The sequence below is a fragment of the Hesperophylax consimilis genome, unplaced genomic scaffold (genome assembly GCF_061612785.1).
Source record: "Hesperophylax consimilis isolate HC1 unplaced genomic scaffold, BYU_Hcon_1.0 scaffold_156, whole genome shotgun sequence".
NCBI lineage: Eukaryota > Metazoa > Arthropoda > Insecta > Trichoptera > Limnephilidae > Hesperophylax > Hesperophylax consimilis.
Genome location: NW_028301375.1, coordinates 22,492 through 43,406, shown reverse-complemented (window position 1 = coordinate 43,406; position 20,915 = coordinate 22,492). Strand labels below are relative to the sequence as shown.

The window sequence follows — 20,915 nt, the reverse complement described above, 5'->3', positions numbered from 1 at the left end:
AATGGAGGTTACACATTATGTGAATTAAGAGGTCGATGTATGAGTTTTACAGTGTATTTTGATAATCCAAAATTTTTATTTTATTATATTTATGTCATATTTTACCAGTGTGTGTTTTAGGGCGTAACTGCGAGTTGCAGGTTTGGCGCGGACTTCATGTCTCATCAAGTATTTTATAATACTTCATAAAACGCCGAGCCCCTTCCGATTTCGAAATAATTTATGACGTACATTACTTTAGAATGCTCCATGATGACGTCGATACGAGCTCTGCCTGGTTTAGTAGTGAAACGTGAGTAGATACCGTGATTGTTCTTGAGATGCCTGGAGGGGTGGCGCGGGGGAAGAGTGGCCATGGGGGGAGGGATTGGGTCCCCCTCGCTAGTGCTGCCGCTGCTGGCGTTCGACACATTACTCACGTCACATGGATCCTGAAAACAATCATTATGTTCAATTTTAAAAAACATACTACTGAATAACTTCAATAAGGATAATCAGATTGATCTTATATTGAGTTTGAAAAGACAGAACGGAAAAACCCTATCTTTTACTTCAATGCGTTTATGGAAAACTTTTAAATAGAAATTCAAAACATGTTGTTCTCTCTTTCTAATGTTTAATTTAACCTTTCCCTTACTGTCCTAAAAAAATACACCCGTTACGGTGCTGTGTAGTCAATACACATCTTAAAATAAGCGATTTTAAATCGGAAAAATATGAATATTCATAGCCAATCGCTTATGTTTATTATATTTTATGTCAAAAGTGATAATAATTGTAATTTAATAGCTGAAAACATGAAAAAACCATCGGCAGATGCTAAAAAAACGTGCGAGGAGTGCTTATCTAACGACGGTCCGTGACCGAATGGCGGCTGATTCCGCTGATGGGCGCTGGACTATACGCACACAGCTTTGCGTGTTTACGCTGCCAGTCTTGCAGGGGTTTCAAACTTAAATTTTTTTTTAAATGAAATAAACCAATGTGTAAAAAGAAATATTATATTGAGAAACTAAACATTAAAAATTCCACATGCATTATATTTAAATATAACAGCAAAATTATGTAAGAACAAAACAATACAGCGAAATTAAAAATAATAAAAATTTAAAACCAAATATATAAAATTGTTAATCTAAATTGCATCGCAATTGTGACAGGAAATATATTTTTTTTCTTTTCTGTGGCTTTTGCATACAGATTTTTGACAAATATGACAAACTATGGTGCTTCTTTTTTTTGTGTTGTATGGGCAAAATCTGCAAGTTTTCGACGGTGCTCGGGACACTAGTACATTTCTTGAATCACTCGTAATATCATTCGTAACAGCAGTTGCGGGTGGTGTTTCTTGATAATATGACAAAACTGTCTCGAAAGCATCTTGTTGTTGTTTGTGAAATTTGACCGTGCTGTTTTTTCTTTTCATTACATTGGGCTTAGCCAACTCTAAACCTATCTGTCTTATGAATAATTTCCTTTTACTTCTATTATTTTTTTTCCACTCCGGATACTTTTGAATCCATAATAAATATGTGTTCAGTGCAGCAATGTCTAACATTTCCATGAACAAGCGAAACGGCCATCTTCTTGTCGACCTTACACACGAATACTCGGAGGTCATTTTGTCCCCTGTGTCAACAGCACCTTTGGTTTTATTGTAATGTAAAATAATATCTGTTTTTTTTGTATCGGTTTGGCTTATTTCATTTCCAAGGAATTGAGTTGATAAGAGCAAAACTGCTTTATTTTGCTGAGGCACATATGATACAAGTGTTTTATTTGATATAAACCAAACTGGCTACTATACAATGGCCTTTCTGTTGATGGCAAAAACTCTTTAGGGATTTCCCTCTTATTTTTGCGAAGAGTGCCAGTTATGGTCAGATTTTTAGACAAAAGATTGTCCGCCAGTGGTACTGACGTAAAAAAATTATCTATGGTTATGCCTCTATTGGTGCCATATTGAGGTTCCACCAATTCCATAACGACACGATTGCCTTGATTTATTTCTCTTTTATTATTTATCATACCGCTGTATATTTGCATGTTACATATATATGCGGTTTTAGCATCTGCAGCGATCCATATTTTGATGCCATACCTGGCTGGCTTTGACTTCATATATACCCGAAATGGACATTTACCTCTAAACGCCGCCAAACGCTCATCCACGGTTATATCAAGCGATGGAGAGTAATTTGATTTACACGCATCTACCAATTTACTGAAAATCGACTTAATTGGCTCTAGCTTGTCTGAAGAAGCTTCAAATCTCTCTCGTCTTGTATCTCTATTATCAAAACGGATCTGACTATAAATATTTATGAACCTGTCTCGAGACATAGCTGCCGTGAAAAAGGGCTGACAAAATGGACTTTCACTTGTCCACAACTCATTCAAACTTAGTTTTCGGGTGCGATTTCTGCCGGAAGCAAGCATTATACCGATGAAAGCATATAATTCATCTTCGGATAATTGCTCAATCATATTCCCGGGTAAACGCCTCAATTGACAATTCGTTTCTTGGCATATTTCTGTCACCATATCTGCGCTTATAAATAAAGCAAACATTTCTCTTATTGTGTTAGATAATAAACTACCATTTTTCAGGCCGGAAGTTTCATTGACAATATTGCATTGCCGACGTCTCGATGATGATGGTGGTAATACACTCCATTCGAATCCGTGTTTTGAAACTAGTATTTCTCCCTCGTCTTCATTTTCACTAGTCGATTCCGAGTCTGATTCTTCTAAATGTTCAACCAAATCTTCAGTATCTGATATGTCATTGTTCATTTCAAACTCAATATCACTATCATAATCAAGTTCTTGCGCTATCTCTTCTTCTGTTGAATTTCTGTCAGTCATTATTCTTCCTGAAAATTGAAGGGTTTTTGTAAATAATGTAAAATGCAGTATTGCTTAACTGAATATTAAAACGAATAAGAAAAAAATGTGAAATAAATATTCAAAAATAAATCTTAGATCAATGATTAAATGACGAAAGCGCACAAATAAATAGTTACGTAATACACACTTTTCAATACTATAATATAAGGTAATAGTATAACACAGTATTCGGAAATAAATGAAAAAGTACTTACAAAAAATTATTAATTTAATTATCGAACGGAAATAATGATTCACTTTAGTACCCCTGCACAAGTTGGTCACGAGACGAAGCTACACAATGCGGCCGTAGGTATCGATGGTCTAAATAGAAAAATAGAACTGGGGACAAGTGGATTTCTCATGTGCACGCATAGCGAAGTAAAGCGGGACATCAATAGCGTGTCATTTCCTCGCGCACTCTTCGCGTAGCAATGGCACACGGTTGAATGTATTGGTATATTTGCTCCCGATTTCTTACAAAAAACTCTGATTTTTAATTGAATTTGAAAACTATGTTAAATATTATTTTTTAATTCAGTGCATAAATGTATAACGGAGGAATACCTAAAATCTGAACCCAGAATTTATTATATTTATAGAGTTATTAAAGATATTAGAAGCAATGTGTAGTAAATACACACCACAGATGAGGAAAGGTTAACCACATGTAAATCATATATCTCATCGTAAAACAAAATGAGATAGCATGAATTTTATAGAAATATCTCTCAAAAAGACTAAAAAGAGAAAAACTTCCGAAAATTATTAATTAATTATGTAGGTATTCCATATTAATCTCAAGGAATGATCAAATACCACCAGAATGTTGGTGGTATCTGTATTGGCTCCATGGAGGAGCCTTGTCCACCGTGGAATTTGAAGTGTTCGCAATCCTCGGCAATGAAGAAAGAAGAATTGGTCTCAAGCGTCACCTTGTTCCTCCCTGTGCCCCCGTTGTTACTGACGGGCAGCGTCAGGAAGCAGTCGGGCATGGGTTGGGGCGGCGGCTCCCCCTGCCCCTTGACCCGCTGCTCCTGCATCTCCTGGGACAGGTCCATCAGCGTGCGGGCCAGGGCCGGCTCCCGATTGTGCTGCTTGCTGCTGCCGGGCTTGATGTGCTTCATGCTCTGGGAAGTGAAGGATCCGTCCAATGACTGTGTGGAATCGCCGAAATAGCTGGTGTCCTGGATATAAGAAAAAATTTATATCAACTTTTCAAATGTGTAGGTTTAAACCATTATTATATGTCTTTATGTGGGATCCTAATCAGTGGCGGCTGGTCGCATAGTGCGTTCGTGTGCAGCACTATCTAAATTGTAATGGCTAAAATTAATTTATAATATCTTACTGAAGACTATAAAATCTATAAAAATCATTTAAAAATATTACTTACCAATACAATGCAATGAATATTATCAAGGAGAGCGATTTTAATCTCTCCAAGTATAAAGTATGGCCGCTGCGCGGCGCCAATCCGCCGCGCCGTGTACACAGATTTGCAAACGGATGAAAATACGTTTTTGTATGTATTTTTTAAAACACTGCGAGCGCCTCAATCTACCCATTTGTACCAGGAGTTAGCTAATTCCCGTGTGTCACACGGCGCCGAGATAACCCGATCATTTCCGAAGATTACCGATTTATGAGCCTTGACCCGAGGTTACACGGAGACATCCGAAGTTCGTCGAACTTCGAACTCGATATTGGACAATAGATCACAGATGACACATGTCACATGTCACAGATCATAATTTACCGTCGTTATCGCGAGCCGTGACGTAATTATTGTCATTGTTTTGGTATTGATTTATCGAGTAATTTGATCAAGCTAAATACAGAACTTAATCCTTTTAATTTGTAACTTTATAAGAAATAAAAATGAGTGTAATCAGTGTCGAATATATAAGAAATAATAACAGTTTGTTTGAAAATAAATTATTAATTAAAAATTCTGGTCCACCTCGTCCAGTGCTCGTGATTAAGCAAGATTGTAAATCCAAATCAAGAGCTTTTACTCGAGTGTTTGACAAAAAACTTTATGATAAAGCTTTTTGGTTGTGTGGTTGTGACAAAGTTAATCGCTTTTTTTGTTTTCCGTGTCTTGTGTTTGGTGGAGATTCAACTTGGACGTTGAGTGGGATTAATGATTTAACGCATCTATCAGAGAAGTTGAAAAAGCACAATTCATCTACTTTACATTTACAAAATGTTATGAGTTTAGCCGTTTTAGGTACAGTTGACATTCGTCAACAGTTGGATTCTGGATACCGTGAGCAAACTTAACAACATAATGCAATGGTTGACAAAAATAGATATATATTGTCTAAATTAATAGATTGTGTCATATTTTGTGGAGCATTCGAATTGGCATTGCGTGGTCACGACGAAACCCTTGATTCGATAAATCCTGGTGTATTTCGCGGCTTAATAGATTTCGTAGCAGAATTAGATGCAGTATTAAAACAACATTTAGATAGTGCCACTGTTTTTAAAGGGACATCAAAGACTATTTCAAAATGACATATTGGATTCTATAATGGAAGTATACAGCACAGAAGTGAAACGACAAATTACGGAATGTGAATTTATTGCGATTCAAGCAGATGAAACTACAGATGTCTCTACGACGACGCAAATGGTTTTGATCATCGGATATGAATGGAAGGGCCATATTTATGAACGCTTTTGGAAATATTTAATTCCAACCTCGCACTGCGCTGACGGTTTGTATAAAGCCATCTCTGAAGAACTTCAAGGTTTGAACATCAGTTCAAATAAATTGATAGCTCAATGCTTTGATGGAGCCTCAGTTATGAGTGGAAGGGTTGGAGGGGTTCAAGCAAAAATTAAGGCTGATTTTCCATTTGCTAATTATGTTCATTGCTATGCTCATCAGCTGAATTTGATAGTCGAAAAAAGTGTTTCACAAAGCAATGTAATAAAAACGTTTTTCGCACATCTTCACGCATTTCCAATTTTTTTCGAGGTCTCCTAAACGAATGAACGTGTTAAACGATGTAATGAAAAAGAAAATCCCTTCTGCCCCACCAACAAGATGGAATTTCAACATAAAAACTGTGAGAACTGTTTCGGCGTACTCAGAATTGTTGATACAATGTATGGAAACTATTTTAGACCAAAATAATAATGATTCGAATACTATAAACCAGGCCAGTATGTTATTGCATTATCTTAAGGATGAACAGTTTATATATTGGTTAGGTTTCTTCAACAAGATTTTACCCCATTGTGACATTTTGTTTCAACAATTACAATCACGCTCTTTGGATACCATCATGATTAAGAAATATATATATATCAATTTGAAAAATGCATTCAGACAGTTCGTGATTCCATAGACCAAACAGGTGAGCCCAAAGCAAAAAGAAATAAAACGGTGAACTATGCAACTTGCATCGAAGTATGTGATATTCTCTTACAACAGATCAAAGACAGATTCGAGTTTACTAACCATTTATTAGCATCAAAATTATTTGATTGTGAACGCTTTACTCAATATAAAGAAAACTTTCCTCAAAGTGATTTCAATGAAACAGTGAACACGTACCTACATCTTTTTAGATAAATTTAAATTGAAAAATGAACTATGTGCTATATACGGGAGAGATGATTTCTCTAACGCCGATGGTGCAGTGGCAATCTTGCAACTTTTTTATAAAAATAATTTAGTCGAGTCGTTTTCGGAGTGTGTGAAGCTTTTAAAAATAATATGTACAATACCTATGACATCTGTGGAAAGCGAAAGGTGTTTTTCTACCCTAAAACGAATTAAATCATTCTTGCGAAACACGATGAGTCAAGACCGTTTGAATGCTTTATCTGTACTTAGTATTGAAAAAAAAAATTTGCAAACAATCCCAAATTTCACTTCGAAAGTGATAGAAGTTTTTGCTCTTCACAAACAACGTAGAATAGACCTTATCTACAAATAAGGTAGGTGGAATAATTATTTTTACCCATAATCTTTTTGTCATATTGTTTTTATTTTGGATTGTCAGTGAACCACCACCCTTTTAGGGCAGCGGCCGCCACTGATCCTAATGATAGTTTTTTGACGGAACCGTGATTGGTAAATCGATATTGTCCGCTTATAAGTGAAGAGGTAAACCAATTAGAAAAGAAAGTAAGCTCAATTTTATCTTACTTTATGTTAAATTGTCCATACATTTTTATAGTGGACGGGTGCACCACCCAAGTACAGCAAGTACACAAACAAGCCATACACTATAATATATTACAATTCTAATATCGTTTTATAATATTCTTACAGCAGCCCTCTTATAACATTTGACCGATTCCAAACTGGTTACTTTAACCGATTTGACTTAAATTAAGTAATAAAAATTATTACGACTGGGTGTTTTAATCAATATGATAATTTCAATCAAGTATAAAAGGCAATATCTGTACCTTGAAGTTGTCAATAGATGAACCTCTGGATGGCAGCTTGTGAGAAGGTTCTCCGCTGAGCTGGTTGATGTTCAGCTGGTTCCGGGATGAAGACAAGTAGGCTTCATCGTCATCTTGGTCACTGCAAATGACGAACTTTTCAACAAACTAAATTTTTTAAACTTAATTTACTAGTTTATTTTATAAATTAAATCCAAAATTTACTCTGAAATGGGGTAAGATTTGTAAGTAGATACTTAAATACCTACCTACTTAATTGCAAACCATGGATATTTTATATATTTTTTAAATTTCAAATAAGGAATTATACAATTTTTCCAAAGAAATGTCACCAATTCTTTTTAGCAACTTTCTTCAGGCAGGTAAGTAGGTACCATAATCATAGAATGAACCACGATCATGCAGTATCCAGAAGGGTATAACTCCGATAGAAAATTTGAATCGAAGAAAAGATACAGTAATCTCCATGGCTTGTGACATCACATAATTTAACCACATCCACCAATGAACAACTCTGAAAATCTATGGAAAAACTGTTGGAGGCTGAGTGGTTTGATACAATTTGATTGATTGTCCTAAGTAAATGAGGTATAAAAAAAAGATAATTTAAAGCTCTTTTTCGCAGGACAGTACTTTGTCAGATAGAGTCTGGTTGTCGTGAGGGAACATTCTGAAATTCAAATATTTTTATTTTTAAAATAATATGTAAGGCTATTTATTGAATAGGATAGGCTTGGAATGAGAATTTTATTGTCTATGGCCGCACCTTTTTTTTCGAGTTTCCTCTATCCTCGCCGATGGTGTATGATATAGAACAGTTGCACGCATAAAGTGTGTCTAAATATTGGAATATCTATGGTTAAATAGAGGGCCAATTTGTTTCATGCATAAAGCATGGAGTTATCAATCTAATGGGTGGTTTTTTTATGGTAGTACTAGCATGGCAACCATCTTGAACCGGAATGTAACAAACAAATTTACAATTTTTTAAATGCCAAATGGTCGAGTTAAAAAAGGACTTCACTGCGCTCAGTCAATTAAACAACACATTTTTTTTTTGTAAGTCAGGAGAGAGTGAACTTTTCAACATTGGAACTGATGTGTTGAGGAAATCAACAAATTAAAAAAAAGAATCTTTTCAAAACCAGACAAGCAATTGTAAACCCAAAAATATAACATATTATAAGCAGACAATATCGTTTTTTTTCTACATTTGAAATGTGCATACATTATAATGACTTACTTTTACAGGGCATTTTTAAAAGTGGAACTTACAACTTGCAAATACTTGGTACATCACGTGAATTAAAAATATAAACTGAATAACCAATAAATACTAAAAATTTGAACTTTATAAGTTTTTAACTAAAGAAACCAGATTTAATAGATTAAAGTTCAGAAGGAGAAAGAACTTAAGATTTTAGTTAGTAAAAACACATTTCAAATAGAAGATGATTAAGACGGACAAGATGTACATTTATTCCACTAAACTGCACTTGCACATCTCATGATGGTGCATATTAATTATAATTAAAATATATCATACCAATGCTAAAGGATGACTAACAGATGACATAATATGTATTAATACCTCAACCTTCTTATATGTCATATTCTTCAGTGAAAAGGCACTTAACTCAACATTCCTATAATTATTATTGTTTAAGATTTCTTAAAATCACTCAATAATGCGATTTATATACTAATGGCCTGCAAACATAAGTAGCGTAAGAATATATTAATTTATGTAGTTTAAATGACAATACAATTAACCCCCCAGGCCTCTGGTATATTTTGGCAGAAGGTCAGAGTATTATCGCTTTGCTATAAAATCCAATTAAATGGAATATTTCTGAAACTAAATATTGTTTTTGAAAGGTGATTAAATACACTTACAAATGTTGTTATTAGAAACAAACATAATTTTTGAAATATTAAAATTTATAACGCAAAAGTAAAAAAGTTTTAAAAATGGCTCACCTTACGTTTTTTATAACTAAAATTACTGTTAACGATTAAAAATAAAAACACACATGAAAATGGTTCCATGATATTTCATCAAAATGACAATTAAACACACCTTTAAAAATTGATAAAACAAAAAGTAGGTTAAATATAGGGTTTTCCAATAAGAGGTGTTATTTTGAATAGCACGCTATTTCGGTAGATGTTACTTTTAAGCTGTTATTTTTTGACATTTGACAAGTAGAAATTACGCCATTAATAAAAATGGAACGATACACGCTTCAACAACGCATTGAAATTATTAAAATTCACTATTATTAATTATTAGATTTCCATCGAAAAATCATCTTGAGTGATGAGGCCCATTTCCACCTCGGTGGCTTCGTCAACAAGCAAAATTGTCGCATCTGGGGCTCGGAAAACCCAAGAGTTATTGTTGAAAAGCCTCTCTATCCTCAATGTGTGACTGTTTGGTGCGGTTTATGGTCCGGCGGAGTCATTGGATCTTACTTTTTCGAAAATGAGGCTGGAGCAACAGTTACGGTGAATGGATTGCGCTATCGAGAGATGATTAATGATTTTTTATGACCGGAATTGGATGGTATTGATCTGGACAACGTTTAATTTCAACAAGACGGCGCTACGTGCCACACAAGCAACGAAACCATTGATCTTTTACGGGAAAAGTTTCTTTGAATATCAAAATAACACATCTTATTGTAGTTACCTATCCTATGTAACCTAGTTTTTGTTTCATCACTTTTCATGACTTTATATCACTTTTTGTAGGTATGTTGACCTGTCATTTTGATGAGATACCCGGTCACCTAGGAAAATGTATTATATATGTTACAGTCACCTCACTTTTTTTTTCGTTCATATAAAAATAATGAATGAAAAATTCACAAAGTTTCATACATTTTTTCGAATTGCGATCGGAAACTTTGGTTCCATTGAGGTCCACATTTTAAGTTTTCTATGGTTAACTTCTAGATTTAAAAATAAAGCAAGGTGTTTTCTCTTTCTAACACTGTTTAGATCATATTTCTCACCATGACAGTAAGGGAGACAAAACGATTTATATGAGCTGTTTCCAAAAGCAAACAAATTAGCCTGAGGAGTTAATTTCTAAAATTTAAAAATTTACTGAGTTCCATAAAGCATGGTTCTCAACCGCTGATGAATATTAGTTGAAAGACACAACAAACAAAAGTTTAATGCTAAATTTGAAGTGATTTTAGACAATTATAGAAATGTGAGATACTAAACTTATGAAAGAACTTTTATCAATCCCAGGAAATTATTCAACAATTTTTCAAAACCTAAAAATTCTTATTTCTCCCCTATTCTGTTATGATGGGCAACTAGTGTTGTTGTATTTTGGATGAATGCATACATACTTACCAGATACTAGTTGAATGGTAGTCTTACATGCCCCATAAGAAATTCTGCAGAGATCATAAATTGCTAAAATTGCCGGTATTTAAACGCCACATACCTCGAGTACCTATTATCAATGTCGGTTCGCATGGTCAGCGCAGAGCAGGCGCAGTCATCCTCAGCAGCGGGGGGCCCCGGGAGCCCCGCCCCCCCAGGGAGCCCCATGGACGCTGCCTCCTCAGCCCCAGAAGGGGTCGGCTTGGACACAGCGGATTGATCCAAGGCGAGGGACTGCTGGTTGGTCCTGTGGTCCACCTGCCAATCAAATTAATATATATTAGTTTGGGATTAAAAATACCATCAACTCAATGCAAATCGGGCAATATTTTTAGCCACTGGAGTGTTTTTGGCCATATTTTGTCCAATTCGCAACACACGCGAGCGCACGCTAGCCTAAGGCCAATTTAAAGAGATATATTAAAACATTTATAGGAATTATTTAAAAAGTTCCCACGTGTTTGCAACTTGGATATTCACAAAGCTAACAGTATTACACAGCTAGTAGTTTCACAGATTATCAATAGATGTCTCGTTTCTCTAGTAAATACGGTTCCATGGATAACTCATCAAAATGACAATTCAACACACCGATAAAAAGTGTTATAAAGTTATGAAAAGTGATGAAACAAAAACTAGGTTAAATAGTTTACATATGTGTAACTATTTAACCTAGTTTTTGTTTCATCACTAATGACTTTAAAACACTTTTTATAGGTGTGTTGAATTGTCATTTTGATGAGTTATCTGGTCACCAGTAAATACATAAAGCTAAACAAATTATCTCAGTGAAGAGTTTTTTTTTTTGACGGTATGTTGTCGCGTTAAAAATTCCTGTGAATGTTTATTTTACACAAATTTTGTTATGTATCATGTATCAATGTATTTGTTATTAAATTCTCTGCTTATTTAAAGTTATTTAAAATTTTAAAAAATGTGAAAGCGAGTTTTAATTTGCACAAAAAATTTACTTTTTCGGTGCAGTATGTGCATTGTCCTTAAATAAAAGGTGTAATATTGTAAATTATATGATTATTAATCCAATTTAAAATTATAGAAATAGATAATAGAGAATTTTTATTATTCTAGGATAAACTTTGGTCTGATAAATTATGTTTGAAAAATAATATGTCAAGTGAAAAACAAATAATTTTTGAAGTTTTCGTAAGTACATTCTACATTTTATTTAAATAAAAATAATACTAAAAAAAAACTGTTAAAATATATATTTTTTTATTTAATAATAAAAAGGGAAACACTTTGTTTACAGTCACTTTATTGAAATTTTTAACGTCTACCGGTTTCGGTACCTCCGTACCATCATCAGGACAGTTATAAAAATACTAACAAATACAGAATAATACACATATATATAAACAAATAGTTGAGAGAGAAAGAGATAAAAAACAGAGAGAGACAGTATCAGTTGTGGGCGGGAAGTGGGGGAGGGGAGTTAGGGATAACAGGAAACATATTTATTATAGGGCTGAACGTTAAATTTAGTTGATTATTGATAATTTCAGCCTTTGAATTGACTGATTTTTTTATTTCCAACGCTTCCAAGTTGTTAAGTCGTAAACCTATCTCATTTTTGTGAAGGACTTTAATACCCGTGTCACGGTTGAAAGTATGATCTTTATTAATTAGATGTTCTGCAAATTCTGAAAATCCCGAACTGGTTAGACATCTTAGGTGTTCTTTTATTCTAGTTTCTATATTGCGTGATGTTTGCCCTATGTAGAATGCTGGGCAATCATTACAACTAATTTTATATACGCCTGAGTGGCTAAGAACATCTTCTTTATCTTTGGCATTAATTAAAAATTTTCCTAGATTATTATTAGTATAATACGCTGGTTTAATTTCTGGGGGGAATTTAACTGTACATGTAGAGGAAAGGTTATTAATATACAAAATTCTTCTCCACTGCTGGTTGGAGTTATTATTGTTGAGAGTTGGTGGACTACTGTAGACGTATTTATTTATGGCAATACATCTTAATTTTTTTGTAAGGATTCTATCAATAAGGCCTATTTCATATCCATTATTAAGTGCTATTAGTTTAATTGTACTTAACTCATTAGCGTAATTAACATTTGATAAAGGAGTAGTGACTAAACGGTGGATCATAGAGTGGAATGCCGAATGTTTGTGGGAAATAGGGTGGTTAGACGTATTATGGATTGTAGTGTCTGTGAAGGTAGGTTTTCTAAAAATATTAAACTGAATTTTATTATCAATAATCGATAATGTGAGATCTAAAAAGTTGAGTGTCGAATTTATACCTACTTCTAGTGTGAATTGGATCTGTTTATGTAAGGAGTTGAGGAGTAATAGGAAGGAATTAACTTAAAACTAAACGAAAACTAACTTACAACTTAAAACTAACTTACAACTTAAAACTAACCTACAACGAAATAACTTAAAACTAAATATTAAAATATTGCATACCGAATTAGTCCATGAACTCCACCCAGTAGAATGGGATCTTTTTGATGACAAAATTAGAAGTTTTGCGTCAGTGAAAGCTTATAAAAAGAGGATAACCCTGGAAAATAAACTCAAAAAATTGTGCCAATCAAATACCCACATCAATAACCCGGAGACATCATCATCTCAAAAATTCTACGAACGTGTACAGAATCTCTCCTCGGCACAGTTTACCCAACAAGAAATGGAATTACTCTCCAAAGGTTTAAAATATAACCTAAAATATACTAATAAAAATTACAATAGTGCTGTGGAAAACGTTGCAGTAGACATGGAAACAGCGTTATATAAATCTCCGAAACCTTACCTCTACAAAAGTGCCGAGGTCTTACAAAACCTTATCCCAAGATTCCAGCCGAAGCAGAATCAAGAAAACTTACACGCCAAAAATATCCGTGAAAAACTGAAGAAAGAAGATTTAATATTAACCAGAGCTGATAAAGGCAATACAGTTGTAATTATGAACAAGATAGAATATAATCATAAAATTAATGACTTCCTAGAATCTGATAACTTTGAAATTTTAAAAGTAGATCCGACTAATAAATACCAGAGAACCCTTAAAAGTACATTCAACGAGTGTAAAACCCCAATATTCAAAGATGATACTTATCACCAGGTTAAATTCTTAACTAAAAACCCGAAAATCCCCAGGTTATATGGGTTTGTCAAAATACATAAAGCTAATAGGCCAATTAGGCCGGTTGTGACTTGTTGTAATGCACCTAATTATAAAATTGCTTCTTTTCTTACTAAGGTAATTAAAGATTCCAATATATTTCAACCAAAATATACAATTAAAAATTCCCATGAATTAATCAACCACTTGAAAGATTTAACCCTCCCTAGCAACTGTAAACTCATTTCTTTTGATGTAGTGAATTTGTTTCCCAGTATTCCGGTAGTAGAATGTAAAAATATTATAAGCAATTTAGTCAATAGTTCTAACTTACATAAGGATTTTACAAAAGATATTAACCAACTTATCGATGTTTGCTTGAACCAAAACAGTTTTAAATATAATAATATAATGTACCGTCAACGAGATGGATTACCGATGGGGTCTCCCACAAGTCCACTTATTGCCGATATTTTTATGAATAATTTTGAAAACAATATTTTTGAACTTAAAACACCTTTGTTAAAAAATATTTTACTATGGAGACGCTATGTAGACGATATCATATGTATTTGGGCGGGTACAGAGCGTCAGCTAAATTCCTAGTTTTAAGTTGTAAGTTAGTTTTAAGTTTTAAGTTAGTTTTCGTTTAGTTTTAAGTTAATTCCTTCCTATTACTCCTCAACTCCTTACATAAACAGATCCAATTCACACTAGAAGTAGGCATAAATTCGACACTCAACTTTTTAGATCTCACATTATCGATTATTGATAATAAAATTCAGTTTAATATTTTTAGAAAACCTACCTTCACAGACACTACAATCCATAATACGTCTAACCACCCTATTTCCCACAAACATTCGGCATTCCACTCTATGATCCACCGTTTAGTCACTACTCCTTTATCAAATGTTAATTACGCTAATGAGTTAAGTACAATTAAACTAATAGCACTTAATAATGGATATGAAATAGGCCTTATTGATAGAATCCTTACAAAAAAATTAAGATGTATTGCCATAAATAAATACGTCTACAGTAGTCCACCAACTCTCAACAATAATAACTCCAACCAGCAGTGGAGAAGAATTTTGTATATTAATAACCTTTCCTCTACATGTACAGTTAAATTCCCCCCAGAAATTAAACCAGCGTATTATACTAATAATAATCTAGGAAAATTTTTAATTAATGCCAAAGATAAAGAAGATGTTCTTAGCCACTCAGGCGTATATAAAATTAGTTGTAATGATTGCCCAGCATTCTACATAGGGCAAACATCACGCAATATAGAAACTAGAATAAAAGAACACCTAAGATGTCTAACCAGTTCGGGATTTTCAGAATTTGCAGAACATCTAATTAATAAAGATCATACTTTCAACCGTGACACGGGTATTAAAGTCCTTCACAAAAATGAGATAGGTTTACGACTTAACAACTTGGAAGCGTTGGAAATAAAAAAATCAGTCAATTCAAAGGCTGAAATTATCAATAATCAACTAAATTTAACGTTCAGCCCTATAATAAATATGTTTCCTGTTATCCCTAACTCCCCTCCCCCACTTCCCGCCCACAACTGATACTGTCTCTCTCTGTTTTTTATCTCTTTCTCTCTCAACTATTTGTTTATATATATGTGTATTATTCTGTATTTGTTAGTATTTTTATAACTGTCCTGATGATGGTACGGAGGTACCGAAACCGGTAGACGTTAAAAATTTCAATAAAGTGACTGTAAACAAAGTGTTTCCCTTTTTATTATTTAAAATGTCAAGTCACAATGTGTTTGCTTCTTTTGAAAAATTATTTTTTTATTATTAAACTGTAAACATACATTTACAAACATGCTGTAAGAAGTACAGTTTTGAACCATTTTTGTTAACAATCAGACGAAATTCACGCGTTTATGAACTTGATGATTTTTTTTTAATGAAACCTACAAACTTAAGATAAATATAGAAATATAGGTAAATTCATTGGCTTTAAACGACAGTTAACAGATCAGTATTTGGAGATATGATTTTTTTGATGAACACAGGTAAATTCAAATCCACACATATGAAAATCTCCAGCGCTCAATGCATTTTATCGTAAACATCTTGGCGCTCCAGTTGCTAATAAAAACCCCTATGGGAGGAGGTGGATTGTTGTTGTATGGGGTCATTGCCCCAAGTAACATACATTGATAAAAGTGTTGACATTTGCCAAATGAGAATGGGTTGTTTTTATGAATCCTTATCAATAGCAAAGTTCCACAATAACCAGTTAGCTTTTGTTTTTATTTTATTTGAAACATCTTTTGGCACTCCTAGGGGAGGTAAAACTGACTATTGCGTAGCACAGTACGTTAAGACAGGACAACGCACTAGCATGGACCGACGCTTCATTCGGCTAGCCTCATGACTCGTCGGCTCTTTCCGCCCGACGGCCAAAACTCTGTGCGGTATATTTGCTTCTATTCTTACTAAAATTGGCAATGGATCTAAATCAATCTATCTAAATGAAGAAGTTGTAATATATATTCACCGGCCTCAAAACGCTGAGCAACCGGGTAGCGACATAGTTCCCCTGCCTTTACACTGTACAGAACAGACAGGGCCGCTCTTGTGAGGCGACATAATAAATTCCTTTGTGTATGTTTTAATAATAATTGTTAATAACTTGTGTCTCCTCAATACCCACAACCCATTCCTGAACAGAGTTAACTTTTCAAAATTATTACATATTTAAGAACCCTTGACATGAATTTCATGATGAAATTGTTACCACACAGATCATTTGAAACTAAAAAAGAATGAGTGATGTATGCTGGTCAATTAACATAAGGCAACAATTAATTTAATTATTTAACATTCAGTATAAAGTGTTCTCAACACTGTGACAGTCAACACTGTAGATAAAGACCAAATCTGTTGTTTTATAATCTGTGCGGGTGACTTACATCCTTGCTCATGAGGCGCTCCAGCTGTTTCTTTTTGGCCTCCAGCTCAGCCTTAAGCGCCAGCTGGCGACGCTCCACCGGGCCCCCATAGGGCGGGTAGCCCACCACCGTGTTGGAGGAGGTGTTGCCCCCGCTCAGACTATTGGTGCGCTTCTTGTCCTCCGACTTGATGGAGGAGCCACTGGACATACATGTGTCTGGAAATTATTTTTCATTCATTTAAAATACATTCGGTACATACTTAAAGAAATATCTCCATTCTGTCTTGAAAATGTTTTTTAACCCTTTGTACTACTAATATTTTTTATATGGTATACCAGCTACTCCATAGAGTGTAATGTAAAAATATGAGTAAAAATTACAATATCTTTAAAAAATTAGAAAGAAATGTTTTTTGGTAAGGCAGCAAATAAAATGATATAGTTATGTTAAGAAATATATATTTATTATCATATAAGATTGTTAATAAAAGAAAAATTTTCATATTCTAATCTTTATAATTTTTCAACATGTGGTATTTTAGAAATCAGTAGCCCAAATGCATACGTGGCTTGTTAGGACACGTGTCACAGTACTCACTGGTTTCCCGTCTGCCGCCTTTTACTTCCCTTTTCGAGCAGACCACACAGTCCCGCTTGGAACCTTTTCTTAAAATATGGAGGTTCCCATTGGCCTGGTCTCTGATGGAGTGAGAATATTTATTGCCCAGTAAAAATATTCAAATAAAATGAATGTGTTATGTTAAATTGTTATGTATGAAAAACAGAGCAAAAAGCACAACCAATCGTAAATGGGTAATGTATACAGCTGAATAGAATCATGTGTATACCTGTAAAAAGACCCTTTTATTTTTTGACAAGACATTAACTCTACCTATGTTTGTTGTTAGTTTAAGACGATTAGAAGAGTTTTTAATATGTTTTGTATAACAAGTCTGCAGTCTTGGCAAACCCTTCCCCTCATACTACTTCCCACTCCCATTTTATGACAAGACATTAACTCTACCTATATTTGTTGTTAGTTTAAGACGATTAGAAAAGTTTTTAATATGTTTTGTATAAACAAGTCTGCTGTCTTGACAAACTCTTCCCCTTGGTATATAAGTCTTATCTATGGTATTTAAGTCTCCTTCTCTATGGTATTTAAGTTAGAAGATCATTGATAAAAATAAATTAAAAGAGTGCAGTTCCCCATTACTGCACATGAAAAGTTTTAGCCCATCGTCCCACGAGTCAGTAAGCAATCAACATAAACCGAATGCTGCGAACCCTGCGCAGGATCGGATACAAATAATTTGTAAAATTTTGAGAACTGGTAATTGTTAATCTGAAAACAATACTTTCTGTGAGTGGGATTTTGAGCTGGAGCACGGCATATCAAAGGTTAATCCATTTTGTCCGAACCGCCACAATTAAGTTTTTAGATTTTCACGGCCAAAAGCATTTTTGTTGTTTGTTTTTGGGGTGTTATGCCGTGTTGCGCTAACTCCTTCTTTAGCCGACGTTTCGGACAGCGTTGCAGTGTCCATCATCAGGGCAGATCCGGTAGATCCGAAGATGATGATGGACACTGCAACGCTGTCCGAAACGTCGGCTAAAGAAGGAGTTAGCGCAACACGGCATAACACCCCAAAAACAAACAACAAAAATCTTAAGCATTTATTTTTATATTATAAAAATTTATAAAAAAAATTAATTTATATTAAATAAATACAAAAACAAAGAGTTATGTTATTTTTACTACATCAATAAATTCAGTAAAAGTTCTTACAACAATTAATTCAGTTGCTGTGGTCAGTTTCAGTGTAAATAATTTCAGATGGGATGGTTTAAAAGCAATGCAGGTTTCTGTGCTGATAGTAATGATTAGTACCTCTGTTGGTGGCGTGTTTCAGGCGCCTTCTCTCTTCGCTCAGTCCCTGGGCTGCCTGCTTCAGCTCGTGGGTCAACTGCTGGATGACTGCCAGACCAGAACCAACACTGTCACCAGTGCCTGTAGTTTGGTTTTGCTCACTGACATTGGTGCACTTATTGGATCCTGACGATATGCAATTCTGAAGTCTGGACAATCCCAGAGGAGTGTTCTGACTCTTGGAGTTGGCGCCACTGTTCTGGGCCCCCGACTGGCCGTCTTTCATTATTTTAGAAGATGAAGATGAGTCTGTTCTGCAGAGAGGAGCATTGTTCACGGATGATTCAGAAACTCTGGAAAAAAAAAACTCTTTTTAGATGCAGAAGCTGTGCGAGGAGAGACTGGGCCAGTGATGGACTGAGGCCGCCAAAGTAGAGCAAGATAGGGACACCTGAGGTTGTCTTGTCAAAACAATGGTTGCCTGTCTCCACTAGGAAATGTGTGTTTAAATTGTATTTTTATGAAAGAGGTAAACAAAATCTCGGCAGTCACGAGTAATGGATAAATATGTACCTATTTTGATTTCTATTATGGTTTTCTTGAGGAATATGAGGAGTATTGTGAAACACATGTTCTTCATCAAAAGTTGAATTGATTCCGAAATTGTTTTGGATAGAATCCACAGTCCTTAGCATATCTGAAAAAGAATTAAAATTAATTAACCATTAAAAATATAATTCTGTTTTTGAAGTGGAGCATTTAATAGTGAAGCTACGGGATTTTGCCATGTACACATAAAATAAATAAACCATTAATAATACAATTCTGTTTTTGAAGTGGAGCATATAGTAGTGAAGCTACGGCATTTTGCCATGTACACATAAAATTTTAAGAAAACACTTTTTTTTAATTACTTAAGGCTACCACAGATTAACCATAATCTCTATGGACTTCATGCCTTGAACAAGCATTTTTAAACACTAATAGGAATGATTCTACGTCGTGAATTACTTTAATTTACTCACTTTTCAGTCTTTCCAGTTCCACTTTCATCACATTGACGGCGGCCACCTTGTGTCTGATGATGTTCTCAATTGTGCCCCCCTCCTCCTCGCTGGCTTCGGAGCCCCCCCACCCTCCGCGGCCACCCTCCTGGCTACCCCCCTCCCCACGTCCCCCCTGTCCACCCAGGGCCCCAACGTTGTCTATGGTCTGGGGCATAGAGACGGCGTCAGCCAGTGAAGAAGTCGCCGCGTGAAGATTCTGGATTTTTGCCACCTGCGAACTCTGAAACTAGTTAGAATCGTGTCAGGATAAGAATACAAAATATATCATTACATTTTCTAACAAAAAAGACAAAGATTCCCGAGTAACGAATAACTTGAAAATATTTAGAAAAACTCCTACTACCATCACTATAAGCGGATAATGTTGCTAATGTACTGATGGGGGTATAAACCAAATACAAATAAATATCAGTTATTTTCCAAAATTTAAAATATTGAATTACCAACGAAAGATATTAATTTATTTATAATGAGTCGTGATAACAATGGTCCTGCCGTTAAAAGGTTTGTAACCTTACTTTCCGATACATGCTTTTATTAGAAAAATGGAGGCGTTTCAACGGAAATATCAGCAGTATATGACTTAAATCATTAGTACTCATATGTGAAGAGTATTCTCAAGTGTGCATACCTGGCTCTCCAGATGCTGTCGCCTCATCTGCAGGTCCCGCAGCATGTCAATCTCCGCCTGGTCCGAGGACACCACCGCCACAGCCACCCCGCCTTTACTGCTGCGACCCTCCGAGGGTTCGCGCACAGTGGAGAGAGTTCGCTCATTCAGCTCACGCTCTCGAGAACTCGATGCTCGTTTGCGGGCTCCCTGGTTGTTCCAATTATACTGGGGAAATATATTATAGAATTATAGGGTACTTGTTATATGGACACATCATTCAAATTTAAATAAAAACCTATTTTCTTAACCTAACCTAACCTAACCTAACCTAACCTAACCCAACCCAACCCAACCCAACCCAACCCAACCCAACCCAACCCAACCCAACCCAACCCAACCCAACCCAACCCAACCCAACCCAACCCAACCCAACCCAACCCAACCCAACCCAATCTAACCTAACTGATCTAACTATCTGATTAATTCTTCAGTTTGAATTGAACACAATAATATGGTTCACTGAGCATTCATAAAGTGGTAACGTAGTAACTAATAATAATTTTTGTTAATTTATTTTTGTCCGTCATTCGAAAAAATTCGATT

General features: G+C 34.9%; 1 protein-coding gene across 1 annotated transcript in view; it reads right to left on the bottom strand.

The window, feature by feature from the left end:
- Positions 1–3,689: 3,689 nt before the first annotated feature.
- LOC149408613 (uncharacterized) overlaps positions 3,690–20,915 on the bottom strand; it is a 36,507-nt gene continuing 19,281 nt past the window's right edge. The window contains exons 8-15 of the mRNA XM_089650549.1: positions 20,331–20,537; positions 19,658–19,910; positions 19,206–19,329; positions 18,654–18,985; positions 16,782–16,978; positions 10,787–10,983; positions 7,324–7,444; positions 3,690–4,076 (exon numbers count right to left, since the gene is read on the bottom strand). Coding sequence (XP_089506675.1) covers positions 3,690–4,076; positions 7,324–7,444; positions 10,787–10,983; positions 16,782–16,978; positions 18,654–18,985; positions 19,206–19,329; positions 19,658–19,910; positions 20,331–20,537 — 1,818 coding nt within the window. The remainder of the gene's footprint in view (positions 4,077–7,323; positions 7,445–10,786; positions 10,984–16,781; positions 16,979–18,653; positions 18,986–19,205; positions 19,330–19,657; positions 19,911–20,330; positions 20,538–20,915) is intronic.